The sequence below is a fragment of the Actinia tenebrosa genome, unplaced genomic scaffold (genome assembly GCF_029948245.1).
Source record: "Actinia tenebrosa isolate PJP-AT-01 unplaced genomic scaffold, QUT_ActTen_1.0 PGA_scaffold2__45_contigs__length_23673736, whole genome shotgun sequence".
Taxonomy (NCBI): domain Eukaryota; kingdom Metazoa; phylum Cnidaria; class Anthozoa; order Actiniaria; family Actiniidae; genus Actinia; species Actinia tenebrosa.
Genome location: NW_028292579.1, coordinates 20,835,713 through 20,852,410, shown reverse-complemented (window position 1 = coordinate 20,852,410; position 16,698 = coordinate 20,835,713). Strand labels below are relative to the sequence as shown.

Sequence of the window (16,698 nt, the reverse complement as noted above, 5' to 3'; positions counted from 1 at the left end):
GCTTCTCTTACTGAGAAAAAAACATTTCTAATTCTGTGTGGATATCAAATGAAAGCTAGTATTATCCTCGAACCTCAAAGGAAACAATTAAAATGTGCATGGTGCATCGTTGGTTACACTGACTGAAGAAAATATTTCTAGTTCTGCTTGTATATTTAAAGTATTTATTCTCGACCCTCAAAAACAAATTGGTGAAATTCAGAAATTGGTGCGGCGTTGGTGACATCATAGTTAATAGATTATTAACTATGGCAATGTATACTGAAGAACACATTTTTAGTTATGAGTGGGAGATCCTGAGTGGATATATAAAGCCAGTATCCTCGAACCTCTAAAGAAAATTATGAATTTAGAGCTTCGTTGCTGACATATAAATCCTGGAAGTAGGACGAATACTTGACAGCCTCACGTGCAGCTTTTAAATGTGCAATTTGGATTTGGAATACAAAATGAGCTGTATCCCATAGTGCCTATAGATAACATAACAAATCAACCATCCTAGGGGTTCAATAAACTTCTCCTTCTTCTTGGCCGCCATTTCCGTCTGTGCTCGCAGTTTCGAAGTGATCAGCTAGTTTAACGGAATGGTTGAGTTGGTTGACAACTCGTATGAAAGCACTTCTAGATAAGCTTTTCTATTGGTTCGTGAAAAGGAAGACCAGAAATTTCTTGAGACCAACAAATTTGTATTCATGCATGGTATGTAAAAAATAAAGATCCAAAGTATAATTGTAAAAATCTAAAGTACTGATATTTATTTTGCTAAAGCAATATTAACCGCTGATGACCAAGTCATTTGAAGATTATTTGAATGTTTGTATTCGAACCAGAAACTGGAGACAGCTTTGAAGCTGGTAAATAATTCACTCACTTCCATAAACCTGTCCACAAAATATTCAATTTAGCAACTGATACTTATTGGTTTCAGTAAGTTTCATTTTAAACTAACATTTTGAATTAAAGCTTTTTATCTTTGCATAGCACAAGAAATGGTACTTTATATTCAGCGCCAAGAAAGGCGTCTTATTTTCCGTTGCCCTTAAATTTTTTTACTTACACCTCTTTAAACATTGACTGCTAACCGGTTGGCTCAGTTGGTTAAGCATCAAACGTTCATGTGCGAGATGTCGTGGTTCGAGTTCCGGTGGTATCAACCCTCAGGTCGAGGGTCTTTAAATAACTGACTAGGAGTTGCTGCTTTTGTAATAACATCAAATAGTTAGGCCTTCGCGTGGCTTGGATGAATAGCGTTCCCGTCTCTCCGCACCACCTCACCCTGCATTGCAGGGACGTACCTGAATAACCACAGGTGTCGTAAACTATGGTCGTAAAGAAACTCTGGCCGTGCTGACCCTCCGTGTCTAACTTTTATTAAAGATTTCTTGAGGCTGATTATGGAATTACCCTGCGAGCAGAAATTGGTGCGATGTACCTTGGTTGGAAACGCGTGCCCTATCGCGCAGCACTTACCTGCGGGTATAATCTCAAATACAATTTCCAACCCTATGTTTGAAGAAATATATTTTAGATAATGGTTGTGGTTTCTTTATGGTCAAGGCCAAGGCAAAGAATCATTTATCATTCTGCGTAATGAGCATTTGTTGCTCGACTACGTCATCAACAACCATTATCTTGACTTATCTACCGACTGTCACTTTCACTCGACATAAGTGACCACGTCCTGCTTGACGTTTGAAGTTTAACGAGGCATGATTTTAAGCCAAACGTCATTGGGGGACAAAGAAAAATGGGTTCTACCTCTTGATGAGCAGATCCCTTCCTTGAATGCATCTATCTTAGATGGAGTATGATCTAACCCGTGGGACACTGAAAACTATTTATCAATCTTTCAATTGATGCACTGGGTGAAACTTTCTTTCATAACACATAAAAACCGCCACCCAGTTAGCTCAGTTGGTAAGAGCATCGGTCTGTTGTGCGGGAGGCCGTGGTTCAAGCCTCTTCTCGGACAAGGACTTTAAACCGTAGGCTTTGTCTCCTAACCCCTCCTAACCTACAGTAAATGGGGACATAAAAGAAACACTGAGGGCGTGAAAAGAAACCCTGGCAGTGACCACCCTCAGTGCCTACACTTCATACTATATAGAAAGCAATCTGTCTTTCACAACTCCATGTAAAGCGCCTTTGATTATATCCACATATTAAAGGGCCCTATATTGAATCAAAATAATTTCATTGTCAAATTCCACTGCCAAAATCCCTTTAATTAATCTTTAGGAAGGCGATGTCTCCTTTTTTCTGGCAATATATTGTACTATTTCTACGTGACTTCTCAGAATTTCGACCGTTTGTTTCTTGAATTTGTTTTTTAAAGACTTTTGTTTTGGTTTCTTCTAAGCCGACTTGCATTTTGTATCAATATTATTAATTTGCACTAACTATAACAAACAGTGTTCAGAAACGTACGTACAAGTCATTATCACTAACCAGGAAATTCAATCATGGGTTTTTTGAGTATTTCTTAAGAGGTCTCTGTCTAGATCCAATAAATATTATATCAACTCGTTGTTTAGTTACATTAAAAGGGAATTTATTGGATGATAATCATAAATGGATAATTAACAAGTATAGTTTGATTTCATTATGTCAATATTTTGCTGCTGATTGATATAAATAAGAATGAAAGTGGTCCCAGAATAGTTCCTTGAGGAACACCAATTTTTGAGGAACCTGATTTTATAGCATTCAACAAAGCATAAATTGCAATAAATTAATATAAAGCAAAACAATTACAGTCCTTAAAAAAATCATATAAACCAAGATAACCGATACCCGATAAAATAATTACAGTCCTTAAAAAAATATATAAAATAAGATAACCGATAACTGTGCATGTATAATAAGGCAATCAAATCGTCACCCATTTGACTCAGTTGGTTGAGCATGACTTTTGTTTTGGTGATAAAAAGACTTTATTTCTCTTCTGGTTGTTTATCTACGAAAACCACAAACGTTCTCTAGACCACATTTTTCCTCCTCCCCCGCTAAGCCCTCTGGGGCTTAACACAGGGAACCCATTTCTCCGGAACAACTTTCGTGTTAAAGGTCGTGGGCTTCGTCTAGAACAACACTCAGGGTCTGAAAAGATGGTCGAGAAAGTACTGTCTTCATAATAATACCTACAAATGCTATACTTTCATGTGGCTCGGATGATGATGACCAAGTGATATGACGGTCCAATCTCTTCAAACTAATTTAACATTTAAGGACGTAAAATAGCCACCAAAAAGTAGTAAAAAAACACTGGCAGTGACCATCCACAGTGTCTGGCCTCTACTAATGATCTACTGATACCAACTATCAGCTAACTAATTTATCGCGCATTTTGATCATTAAGTTATGAAATTTCAGTTAAAATATGTTTAACGTTTGTGTGACGAGGATTGATTTCCAAGCTATGGGCTGCTTGTGTATCACTTTGCTATTTGCTGTTGTATTATCTATCAAGCTTCCTTCGTAGGGTGTTTCAATAGGTGTCTATAGTACAAGCATGGATTTAAACTTTAGTTTTGGTGATTACATTCCACAGTTGGATCGCATATCATCAGATCTTTGTTTCACCAAATAGACATTCCTTCATGGATCATAGCTAGGATTCATTAGGTCAAGTTTCTCATAATATTGGCTTCCTGGACTCACTTTCCACTCTGAGGGACTTTTATTGGCTTTGGTAGCGTTGTTTATTTCACATGTTTTCGTATTCGTATTATAATTGAAGGATTGGCACAAAATATCAGACAGACAAACTGCCATACATTCATGGACCACCAATTCTTTGTCTGTGTAAATCAAATGATCTTGTAACGCGTAATTTGGTTTTGCACTGCTGAAGATTGAGTCTGGATCTTTGGCCTGTGACTTTTCTGGAGAAAAAATACTTTTTACTTTTAGAAAATTCAATTTGAATTTATGTTTATTTCGTAACACTGCTAAGGTGAGATGTTTGTTATAAATAACCTACTATCTTACTGAGGTATCAGCAGACAAATCCTTATGGATTGATAGATAAACTATATTCCCGAAAAAAGGGAACCCGAATTGTATTATATTGATTTCTGTTATTAATACCTGCGCATACACCAGCGTTAACGTAGGATGTGAGTGAGCCTTGTAGATTGTAGACATAGTAACCATGGCATCTTCTGACAAGAATTGAGGTATTGTACATACAGCAATTGTCATTCCACCTAAAACATACGGTACGCTTGACCACACCGTGGTCAAACTGAGGATGGGCATCTGGCATCCAACCTGTGGCTCGAGTGGACCATCGCCATGGCGATACACAGGTGTTTGGAATCTATATTCGATGATAGAAAGATAAAAATAAATGTAGCCAAAATGCCATGTGATAATGATAAGTAGTCCTACCTTCATGGATGTCATTGTCTTAGCATCTCGGAGACGAAACCACACAGACTTAATAGAGTTGTCATTCGATGCTTCAAGGAGGTTTTCGGTGACTAGGATGTCTTGGTGTTTGGCACACATTCTGTAACTTCCTTTGAGATAATTAGCAGGTGGAAAATAAGTAGACGTGAGTATCTGTGGAAGTGAGACGTAGGACCCCCTTCCTGTAACTTTGGTTGCTTAATTAAGAGATGATCGGGGAATTAATTGGGGAATTCCTGTTAATTAATTGGGGAATTCCTGGTAATTAATTGGGAAATTCCTGGAAATTAGTTGGGAAATTCCTGGTAATTATTTGGGGAATTCCTGTTGAATGGTCATTGAGAAGCTCTCAATGGAACTATCAGTTACAGAAAGAGAATAATATATGGGGAAAATTGACACCTACCTAAAACGTACCACAAAATTATTCTTAAAGGGTATGGATGGAAACAGATTACGAATTCGTAGTGACGTGTTGATGTAATTCTCCCACAGTTTCCAATAAGAAAATGGAAAAGTACCTTCTAATATGAACTGATGGTAGTCTGATCCATGGACATTAGATGCTATACATTCCCACACTGCTTCACTATCCCTCAGTGCACTGCCACTAAACACAGATGTAGTGGTACTGTTTTGGAACACCACTCCATCTCGTGCCCATGCCACATATGGTACTGGATAACCAAATGCTTCGGGACAGGTAAGGCTGAAGGGTGAACGCAGACCAAGAACTTTCACACTGGTTGGATTTTGAGGTTTGTTTTTAAGCAAAGCTAAAATAAGTAATGAGCTTTTTTGATTACTGTGTTATAATATAGTTTCACAGTTATGCTTCTAGCTCGAATATTGCAAGAAAAACTTTGAAAATTTGTACAAAATTATTTGGTTAGAAATGAAATTATATTACGAAAAGATTAAACATCATTCGTTCTTTTACAATATATAAATATCAACAATAATGGGGGATGTAAATTCTAATGTGACAACAATCAGCAATCCTACTGAAATGTTGGATGCATGGATGTGTTGTTCTTTGAAACACTGGTTTTATACTCATCCTATCATTTTATTGTCATTTTAACTAGTTCGTTTTGTGAGAAGAAGAAGAGCAGGAATATATGGTGGAAATAGTTTAAATAAAATTACATATGATAATAATTCTATAAGTTTAATTTCTGAATTTTAACTCAGACATTTTCTGCGCTCATTTATTTCAAAAGGTTGTCATAAAAACATTTCATTTTCTCCGTAGCTTTTCTCAAAGTCACCAATTTCTTATTTGTCATGAACATTGCATTTTATATTTAAAATTACCTTTGCTTTCTGAATAAACCTCTACTTCACATAAGGTTAGAACTGCATCCTGACCTATTATCCGAATATTCAAGTAACGTCCACTTTTCCTTGGCTTACAGTAGAACGATGCCTTGGGTAAAGTTGCCATGCTGTATAAAGTATCACCACACCGAGGATTGTCGTTTCCTTCATTCGTAAGGCTATTACCTAACACGTGTAACAGAATTATTAGAATATTTACAAAGTCAGATGGGAGGTGCCTCGATAGAAAATAGTGTTCACTGCGCATGCCAACTAGAAAAGAAGTGTCGTTTATGCATGCAGTGCTAGGAACGTAAGAATGAAATTCTTTGAGGACCAACGTTCTTAGAGTAGTGACGGATGGCGTCAGCATGCAATGTACTCTGTTCACCAGTTTTAGACCAATAAGCGCGCGCGTACTATCCTAACTATATATAATAAATTGAAAAATGAAAGAGACTATACTATGCAAAAGGATAAAAGGGGAGAGGGGTAGTTAAACTTCTATTTATTCTCTTTCAATTGTAATACTTACCTATTCGTATCTCGAAGTTTGACAGTCGTTCAGGAATACTTTCTCTGTTCACTATGAAAACTTCTGAAACGTCTCTTTGTGTATTAAAATCAACGCGCCACCAAGGATTTTTTGATGGTACAGTATGTGTGCAGGTCATTGCTTCAAACCTTCCATCGCTGTTTCCATCGACTGCTTTCGAGCTATCGGCATATGTAATTGATTGCTCAGTTATTCGGCCAAGCGCGACATTTTCTATGAAAAAGAGTAAAGAGTAATTATAATAAATATGTTCTTATACAGTGCATTATAGATTCTCAATGCGCTTTACAAATATAACGATGAAATTCTTAAGTGATAAAGTAGATTAAAGTTACGAGTTGAACAAAAACATTTTTAGTGTTTTCTCGAATATTATTATTATATTATATTATAGAATATTATATTATTAGTAATTATTATAATAATGGCTCTTAAGATGATAAAGAGCAGCGTGTTCGCGTTGCTCTATAGGTAAAAAAGTGAGCACAGTGACGTCATTGTTAATTTAAAAACCTAAGATCACGACTGACGCCTCTTTTTTATGTAAGAGTTAATTACCGAAAACGAAATTTATCGCCAATTAGAGGACAGACACATTAAAAACTTATGTTTATTTGTTTTTTACAATAACAAAAACGATAAAAACTTCTCATTTTTAGCGATCAAAACAACCAACGGGAAGAGCGCGCGCTCGTTGACGTCAGCTTTATCTGTCTGTCCTCTTATTGATTATAAAAAATAACCAATCAGCCCGCGAGAAATTTTATAAGTTATTGCAAAAAAAAACAAGTTTTAGAAAGCTTCAAAAGAAGACTTTTCTATTGTCTGTTGTTTGTTTTTACCTGTTGGGTTTTTGTTCACAATCACTTCACAAATTTCAAGGCTTTTTTCTGCTCCCGTCAGGTGAATTGTAACGTATCTTCCTCTTATACCAGTAGGACAACTGAAGGCTTTCTTTAAAGGAGCACTCAATTCCCCAATTATCCCACATACGGTATTGTTGGTACCATTCTCCAACAGGCTGTTTCCTGTTTAGACAAAACGTTATGGATAAAGTTATTGCGCCTTACTCAACTTCTTCTTCGACCAATACAGTCAGGAATCCGGCACCACAACAGCATGCGCACCAGTTACTGAGGGCCCAAGACCAATATAACAAACGAACTGCAATTATGGTAGACCTATATATACAGTACAGTACTACAAAGCCGCCGCGAGATGGATAAACATTTTATTTACTGTACATGCGTTTTACATGCTGAAATACATTTTCGTTCCTGTTTTGAGCGCCTTCTGCAGCACCAGTGTAGGGTTTACAATGATATAGCATAATACTATATTTCACTGATTATTTTTTTGATTGTCCGTATCAATTAAATAGATCAAATAAGTGTAGAATTGATGCAGTTACATTGAAAATGCGTCATATGTACCTTACTGCGCATATTCATGAAGAAAATCTCGTTTATTCTTTCGTGCACCGCTATAACGGTCTGTCGCTATGACCCGGGACACCAAATTTTTAAACGTTTTAGCTTTTTTGATTTTCTTACCTACTCTAATAATGGCTCCAGAAAGGTATTCGGTGCAGCAGTCACTTCTACCGAGTACCTCAATTTGATCCACAATATAACTTTTCCCGAGATCTACTCTCCACCAGGGATTTTCTTGTACAGCCGAGTGCATGCAGTATTCAAAGGACCCAGTGCTTTGCACGTAGTGAGTTAGGGAACTACCGTCAACTGCTTGTGATGCGAAACACTTTTGACAGCTTTTTATAATTGAGCTCGCCACTGCCGGCTGACGCAGAGCAAGGTTACCTATAATTAAATAGAGGGAAATAAAGTAACTACCAAAATGCATAAATAATAGAAAGATTTGCTTTTCGATGTTCCTTGTGAAACTTTATTTAGTAAAGGAAGTCTTATTATGAATAAAGCAATTTTATTAAATTACCTGCACTGACTATGAAGACACAGCAGGTTATGGTGGCCAGTGATAGCCAAGTATCCTGTTATGAAACAGAATATAATAAGTAATATTGAAGAGACAGTAGAAAAAAAGCGCGCATCATGCTGTGTGCAGTTATATAGAGCACGCGAGGGGTCGGCAGAACAAAATAGAAGTGTTAGAAGTCTCGAGTGTTCTGCTAATCTCAAGAGTAACTGACGTTTCGGACGTTAGTCCTTCGTCGGAGTCAATTGATTCAAATGATTGACTCCGACGAAGGACTAACGTCCGAAACGTCAGTTACTCTTGCTCTTACTACGGTGAAAAGATTATCTACCACGACACCTTTATGAGTTGGCTTATCTTCATAGTTGAGATCAAACTTTTTAGTTAATGTAACGTAAATTAAAAAACTATATAAATGTAAAAATAATAATGTTATAAAACATAGTAAATTAGCAAATGCCAATACTAGTATTTTACTGTCACAACCATTCATTATTGAAATATTCTATATTAACTTTTTTACGGCTATTGGTTCAGTTTGTGAGACAAGGTTTTAATTTCACTGGAAAAACCAGTGCTGTAAGTTTGGGTCTTTTCTTGATTAGCCGTAACCCTGATAAATTTGATTTTCCGGTTATCTACGCCTTTTAGAATTTTACAAAAACACTCGTACTGTCCTAAACGAAATGTTTTCTTCCCTCTCTCCGACTGAACAATCCTTTTCAAATGGATAAATGATTCCACACTGTTATCCAATAAATATATCCAATGGATAAGATTTATCAAGTGGATACGATTTATCAAGTGGATAAGATTTATCCGTTGGATAGCGCTATGCACCCTCCGTACAACCGTGCCTAGAGTTCATACTGTCGAAAGTGTCTGTATTACAACACCAACACTAGAGGCTACACAGACAAGTCAAGAAATTTAAGCCTTTCTGTCTGTGCTGTTGCTGCATAAGAGGCGTGGTAATCGCTTCCCATGTTGAGTGATACAACTGAAAGTCCCCAAATATTAGATTTTCAATATTGATGACTTGTTTTCTCTGACTTATTAGAGTCACTTCGAATTCTTTTCAATAATGTGGACATCAATTCACTTACCTTAGCCTCTGACATCTTGCTTCAGTTATTTTGATTAAGTTTTTGAGCGTTGTTATTTCGTTTATATTTAACAGGTGATTCTTCTTAATTTAAAATTAATGGCACGCGTAATATATAATACAAAAATTTAATTTAATCCTTTCGAGCACCTGAGGTTTTTTGCCCTACGACATTCAGATGAAAATCATGCAATATTTTATATTTGAAAAAAAATAAGTTTGCTTTAATGGGATTATAGGAAATGTATTTTAATGGTAGAGCTCTGGTAGAAAATCTGAAAATAATGAATTATAGATATTAATAAAGGTGGCGGTTAATTAACAACTCCGCACGTCAGATTTTAAGCCGGGTTTCATTATTTTAATAATATCATGCGTTTGTCCTTTACTTCAAAACAGGCGGAAGAAACATAAAGCCACAATAATGTACAAGACTTTGAATGCTCTTGCACCTCAAAGTTTAAGAGACCGCTTTGAGTATCAAACTACAAAATATAATTTGCGGAAGGGAGAAAAGTGTTTAAAATTATCGAAACCAAACACTGAGTACCTCAAACGTGCGTTCTCCTATGAAGGTGCAAAAGCATGGAACTCTTTGCCTTCAGATATTAAGTCAGCTAGAAGTATAAGGGAATTTAAAAGAAAGCTTTCTTCTGTTGGACTCTCATAAACTTTTTTAGCTGTCTAAATTGTATTCTTATTTAACTCGACATTCTTGTAAAGCAATTTTTATATTGATAGAATTTTTTTCGAGTATAAATAAAGTATCACTCACTCACTCACTCACTTACAACTTTTGTTGTTATCGCGAGTACCTTTTGTAATAGCTAAGCGTTATTTTTTTCCCAACAGTGGATCGCATGCTGATATACCTTCCTTACGAGTTTTTGTTCTCAATTATCTAAAAAAAACTTTTCATTAAGTACAGTAAAGGCTTATTTCATTTCTTATTCAAGCAGTGAAACACATGCTGACATTGATTTACCTTTCTTCCATTTTTTGTTCTTATTTAAAAGAAGAAAAAAATTAATCTTGAACTAATTTGATTTCTTTCGGCTTCAAAGAGTGAATAGCATGCTTTTTGCATGTTATGACAAATATACTTTTTTATAGCTAAGGCTCATTTGAGACTCAGAGAGAGAGAGAGGAGAGAGAGAGAGAGGAGAGAGAGGAGAGAGAGAGAGAGAGAGAGAGAGAGAGAGAGAGAGAGAGAGAGAGAGAGAGAGAGAGAGAGAGAGAGAGAGAGAGAGAGAGAGAGAGAACTGAGTCATGCTGTAAACTTATGTCATAATATGACGCTCGTATTGAGAAAACATCTATGCACAGTCTCTATTGTGCTTAGGTATCTTCTGGTCACAATAAACTAATTTGGCTCATGCAAAGCTGTATTCAAGGTTAATGCATAGACCAATGCGTAGATAAGGAGAACTTTACACTTGTTTTTGAAATTTTGAAATATTCGTTTTGTGAGAACAAATTTAAAAGGAATTTGCCTCAAACTCACTGGTTTAACGCACGCACTTAGAAAGTTACTAGTCTCATCAAAGGACTCAATAAGTCCTTCGGATTAATTGAAACATTGCACTTGTAAGATTTAGAGACTTGTAGTTATATTGATTACCATATTTCGATTAGTCGGTGTTTTTTATTAACATATTGGAGTATAAAAGCTATACTGCTAATTCTCTTCTTCTCAAGCATGTTAAGGCTTGGTATTTTACCGGTTTGTTAAAAAATAACATTTACTTTAAGCTTAAGCTTCTGAAACGGAGTTTTGGACTTAAAATGATATTTCGGTTTCTTAAAATTTTAAGCATGGACTTTTCGACTTCCGGTGGTCACGTGACCTTAAGGAGAGCAAATAAAAACCGTCAGCCCATTTTTAAATTTCTATTTTTCTCGCCTTAAGGTCACGTGACCACCGGAAGTGAACATAACCATCCTTGAAATTTTAAGAAACCTAATTATGATTTTAGCCCGAACACTCAATTTCATAGTAGCTTTAAAATTAATAGAGTTATTGCATAAACATAGTTTTTCAGTGATCCATTATTTAACCAACCCTTAACATGCTTGAGTTCCGATAAAACCATAGTTCAAAATACAATTTAAAGTATTACGACATTTGATTCTCGAAAACTCACGGCTAATTGTTTTTCGGAGACTGTTTTGTCAATGCCTGAGAATCTTTTTCTTAGGTGTATATAAGTTGAAATAACCATGAAGGAATGATTTTAACTTTTAAGTGTAGGCTTTTATTACTTCCAAAAATACATTTGGTGACCAAGGAAACCATTCTTAGGATGTAACATACGAGCAGCTGTAGCTGTAGTTAGTTCTCTTCTCTTCTCTTCTCTTTTCTTTTACGATGCCTTTCTTTTTCCTTCACTTCCTTGTTCCTTATCCTTTCCTTTTTTAGTCTTTCATATTACCATTTTTTCCGACTAGTTTTTCAAGTTGCGGCAAACAGTATTGGATAACACTTCCAACTTTGCGCGCGCGATTTCAAAACTTTCGTCACAAACGTTGCTACAACAAGCGAACACATGAGCATTGTCTATTTAGACCGAGTACTGGTAGAAATGGGAATTGTTGCTAGCTGCTTTGCAAGTGATATCGAGGAAACGAAAAAGTAAAACAGACTGAAGTCGTTGAATTTCAATTATCCAATAAAATCAACGTAAAGTCAATGCCATAATAACATTTTATTTTTCCCCTAGTGAGCTCATGAAACAACTGGAAGCAAATGAACGATGGTCAGTCGCATTGGGAAGTCAACTGGACGTCAAGGACAGGTACATGTAGGTTAAAGATAAAACAAAATAAATTAAATAGTATTACAGAAATGTCGGCGCACTGCCGATGTACAGTTTAACGAAATGACATTTATCGCCATTACTGCATTGGACTGCTCTAAGTCGGGGCACAGTTGACTCTGGAACAAAATTGGAATTTAGAGAAGACGTGCTGTTGCCTTGAAGAAAAACTTTTCTATCTTTTTCAGAGAATTGGCTTCACGTTCTCTGGATATACAAACAGAACGTGACCGAAACGAACACTTGCAGTGCCAAATCACTCGCTTAGAAAGGGAAATTGAAGTTCTTAAAAGCATCTTGAAGCATAGTGAAAAGGAAGAAGAGAGACTGAGAACAGAACTAATCAGAACGTATAATGAACTCAGGTTAGGGAATTTGTTGTTTGAACTTCACGGTCGACAGACCCTAAAGAAGATCCTGTGCTCTTGTGGTACTGTACTATAGATAATAGTGGATCAGCTTCCTTCTATCTCTGCGCAGCCATACTATACTTTCTATGCTGATACATTCTATATTCATCTGTCATCTGGCTACAGTGATACTTTAGTATGTCATTTTGGCTCTACCGTTCAAAATTAGCCACATCCGGTGCGCAGCAAGTCCATTCTGCACTAGTGAGTCCTTGAAACTGCAACGGTAGATCTTGTTTTCATTTGGTAATTTCTGCAGCAATTATCATCTTATTGTACTGCCATGACCAATTGTTTGTACCCTAATAGAATTAGAGAACCAACAAGCAATGCTACTCACGTACGACACCGACCCAGGGAATCGAACCCAGGTAGCATTGGTAAGGGGCGAGCTTTCTCACCGCTACCACCGGCGCCACCTCTGTTTTCAATAAATTTGTCTCGCAAAGCAGGTAACGCGAAGTAAAGGTTTAACTAGATCAATACTCCATGTTTATGTATCTCGTTTCCATACAGAAAATCCCGATGCAATTTGAACAAAGCAACTGAACAGATGAAATATCACGTGACTATGGCAATTGATCGCGGAGAGGAAAGGATTGAAGAAGGGCACTGTATTCCAAGTAAAAGTACGCCGGTCTAGATTTATTATTCGATGATGATTATGATAATATTTAAATATAATTTGTTAAGCTTAGATCATAATTTTCTACTTGAAAGATGGTTGTCAAAAGGTGCAACTGATAACTAGAAATAAACCATCTTCTTTCTTTAAAATAAGAAATACGAATGAATTTTTTAGGAAAGAAGGGTTAGGTAAGGTTTGTTTAGCAGACATTTTATTTATTTTATTTGCCCACAAAAGTATCAAGTTTACATGATTTCTGAGATTTGAAAGCAAATTTAGAGATGAAGAGTTTGGTTAGCCGAAGAACTCCGCATGCCACAGGAAATAAAACCAATAATGAAAAATAACTCACACACAACAACCATTAAACGTTTGTTAACTTATCATCAAATCGTGATGGCTAGCTGTGATGCCATTCTACCGGAGCAAATGACAGATAAAGGTAACGGTGCAATAGTCAATAGACACAGACCGCCCCAGCAGTCTCCAAAGTTATGCAGCAAGCTCCACCGGACTAAACTGGTAATCCTCAACATGTTCGCCAGTGTTGATGTGCTTTTCAGGTAATTTTAGCAACAAGGAATGTTTATTGTTTATGATGCGGACAAATTGCGACGATTGTCTTTTTTTTCATCCATTCATATCTTTACTTCTTTCCTTGGTTCATTTCTTTCTCAATTAGCTTTTTTCTTTTCCTTCCTTCTCTCTCTCTCTCTCTTTTTTACTGCGATACCGGCCCAGATTGGCTCGTTTCGATTTTTTTAAATGCACAATATATTCCATATATTTTAGTAAAAAAACTCCTGTGGAACATCCTCAAAAGGACTTCCGTGTTTATCAGCACACGTGTTCCAGCAATAATCGTGGTCTCTTATCTCAAAATGAGACTTTCCAAACGTTCGGACTCCTTTATAATACATCTCTGCAAAGAGATTGCACCGGCGTTCGTCCTTACTGATACCTTGGATAAAGTACCAGACTTCCAGCAGAGCACTGAGGAATCGCTTACGTCGCACGTTGCCATGGAGATGCTTGCACATGTTTTTCATGTCCGCGAGGAATGCATCGTCGCACAAATCGCGTGTCCAGTTATAATGATGACCCTGTAAGTAATGAAGAAAATATTCTTTGTAAGTTTTCAACCTCAAGGTTTGAGAGTTCTGGACTAGTGTTCTTCTATTGCCTAGCAACCCATACTCTTGATTCATCCAAACAAATACCAGAAAAGGTAGTCTAACCGCCACTAGGTTGGCTCATTTGGTCGAGTGTCGGACTGCTTTCGAGCGGGAGATCGTTATTCAAGCCTCAGCCGAACCAATACTCCGGGTCTTAAAATAGCTGAGGAGAAAACCTTGCATGACTCGGACACTAACTCATCCTGCAAAGGAGGGACGTAAAAGAACCACTGAGGACGTAATAAAACCCTGGCAGTGAACCCAGCCTCAGTGTCTGGCCTTTAATAATCATTTCTAATAATGGTTGACTGTGGGATGGGTATGGGGATTTTACGGAGTTGGACATTGGTGCAATGTGTCGAAGGGAACCCTGTGTCCTATTCAGTCTGCAGCCTGAAGGCAAAATCTCAAATGATTATCAGAGTAAAAATTAAATCAAAAGGTTTAGTATCAATTCTGCCACCTGTTGATGACAATGGCTTCCTGCTGGTTCATCCAACCGGCTACCTTTCATCACGATGTCAAGAGCTCGAGAAATAATGTATTTTATATTCCCTCTGATTTTCTTTACATTTCAAGGCCGCAAAGTATTGCCTTTGTAAATTTTTTTAATGATAAAGGTAAATTTTACGCCGTGAAAAGATGAAAATATTAAAAAACTTACTGACGTTTCGGACGCTAGTCCTTCGTCGAGTAAAAGCCTAGTAACTGAGGTTTTCAAAGTCTTCGCATCAAGAGACAAAACTTTTCACAAAACTTTTATATTCTTAGATAATCTTGAGAACCGAAAATAAATACATATATATCGGCGGTAAATGTATAGCTTAGTGTTTGCTACACGGAGCAATTCTTATGACTCCTTTCTAGAGACTGACCGATGTAAAGCAAGTTTTATAGGAAAGTTAAAAGACACAACATTCGTACCGCCTATACGCTCTATTAGTTCGCCTCACTCAAACCACAAACTTGCCCATCGATCCACTTCAAATACCAAACCCAGCACAATCTACTATAACAAAATACTTACGCATCCATAACAGATATCGTGTTTATTACAGGCTGGAGTAAAACTTGTTTTGTAAGGTGCCTCCATGCCTAACGGAACACTGCAACCATTCGAGTAACCATCCGCTGCACATTCCCGAGTCGAGTTAATGAGACACCAGGAACAAGAATAAAGCCCAAACGTCAAGACGACGAGCAATTCTGTCACACCAATAGTTCTTATTAACAGCATTCGCGGTAACATCTATTGTACGAGATTCTAAAGAATAACTTTTCCATTGAAGTAGAAGGAAATCTTTCCTAAAATTTCACGATGTAAATGATAGATTCAGTTTGACTTCAAGGCAAATGACTTCACAACGTTCAAATATCGACGTCTTTTTTAAGACTAAATTCTTTACCACAAATCTAACTCATTCAGTGATTATTTCGATTTTTGATTTTCGACGAATCTATTGCCATTTTCCCACAGTTCTTCACGTAGCAACAAGAAATCGCTTCCAAGTCTTGACCAATCAGTGGCCAACCTTCATGGTGATTTATCTTTATCCAGGAGCTCAAAAGTTATAAAAATCCAGTGTCCTTACTAAGAATTAGGCGGCCATTTATATTTAGTTGTTTTTTATGTTATATCAATGCTATAAATTGTTGATGATGCATGGCTGGTCATTCCATTTGTTGTCTGGTGGAATATCGGATTACGCATGCGCAGTTCATCTAGGACCAAGCAAAAGCGACATTTGGTTTGGTAATAAGGTGATCTCCCATAGGAAACTTAGAATAACCATGAAAATGTTTTGAATTGTTCACGTTTTTGCTTTTTCGTAATGTCTAGCAAGTTGGAATTTCATGTTGTTATGACTCAACCTGATTGGATGGTCAGTGTCGAGTTTCGTGATATTACTAATAACATAAGAACGAATTAGATTCCACACACACCTCTTTTACGTGATTGATTTTGCATAACTTTATGAAAATCATTTTCAAGAACACCTTCCTTTTTCTACGTTTTCACACTAGTTTTAGCTAGTTATACCTTTTTCTACGTTTTGCGAGTTAAGAAAACAAGAGTCCAAAAATTATTCTTTAAACACTGAAACGTTTAGATCTTTTACAAGACTGAGACAGCTCTGATGGTCATCCACCAAAGTATTCTTATGGCAATCGTATCCACAAAGAATCGCCCTTAAAATTTTGTCTTGCCCCGACATTATTCTTCGTTTGCACGTTACGTCATTGCTGCCATGTTGGTACCATTTAACGAAAGATTTCTCATTAGCATCCATTGTTAACGGTACCACAATGGCCGCCATG

The 16,698-nt window shown here is 36.8% G+C and overlaps 1 protein-coding gene across 1 annotated transcript; it reads right to left on the bottom strand.

The window, feature by feature from the left end:
• Positions 1–13,992: 13,992 nt before the first annotated feature.
• On the bottom strand, positions 13,993–15,736 carry LOC148909559 (conodipine-P1-like). Its single transcript, XM_089034179.1, has 2 exons — positions 15,407–15,736; positions 13,993–14,307 (listed from the first exon to the last, which is right to left on the bottom strand). The coding sequence occupies exons 1-2, from the start codon at positions 15,626–15,628 to the stop codon at positions 13,993–13,995; spliced, it is 537 nt and encodes a 178-aa protein (XP_088890305.1). The 5' UTR covers positions 15,629–15,736.
• Positions 15,737–16,698: the final 962 nt, after the last annotated feature.

Coding starts and splice junctions, on each gene's coding strand:
- LOC148909559 (XM_089034179.1), bottom strand. CDS start 15,628: ATGTTACCGCGAATGCTGTTAATAAGAACTATTGGTGTGACAGAATTG. Junction 14,308..15,406: donor ACGATATCTGTTATGGATGC/GTAAGTATTTTG, acceptor CATTACTTACAG/GGTCATCATTATAACTGGAC.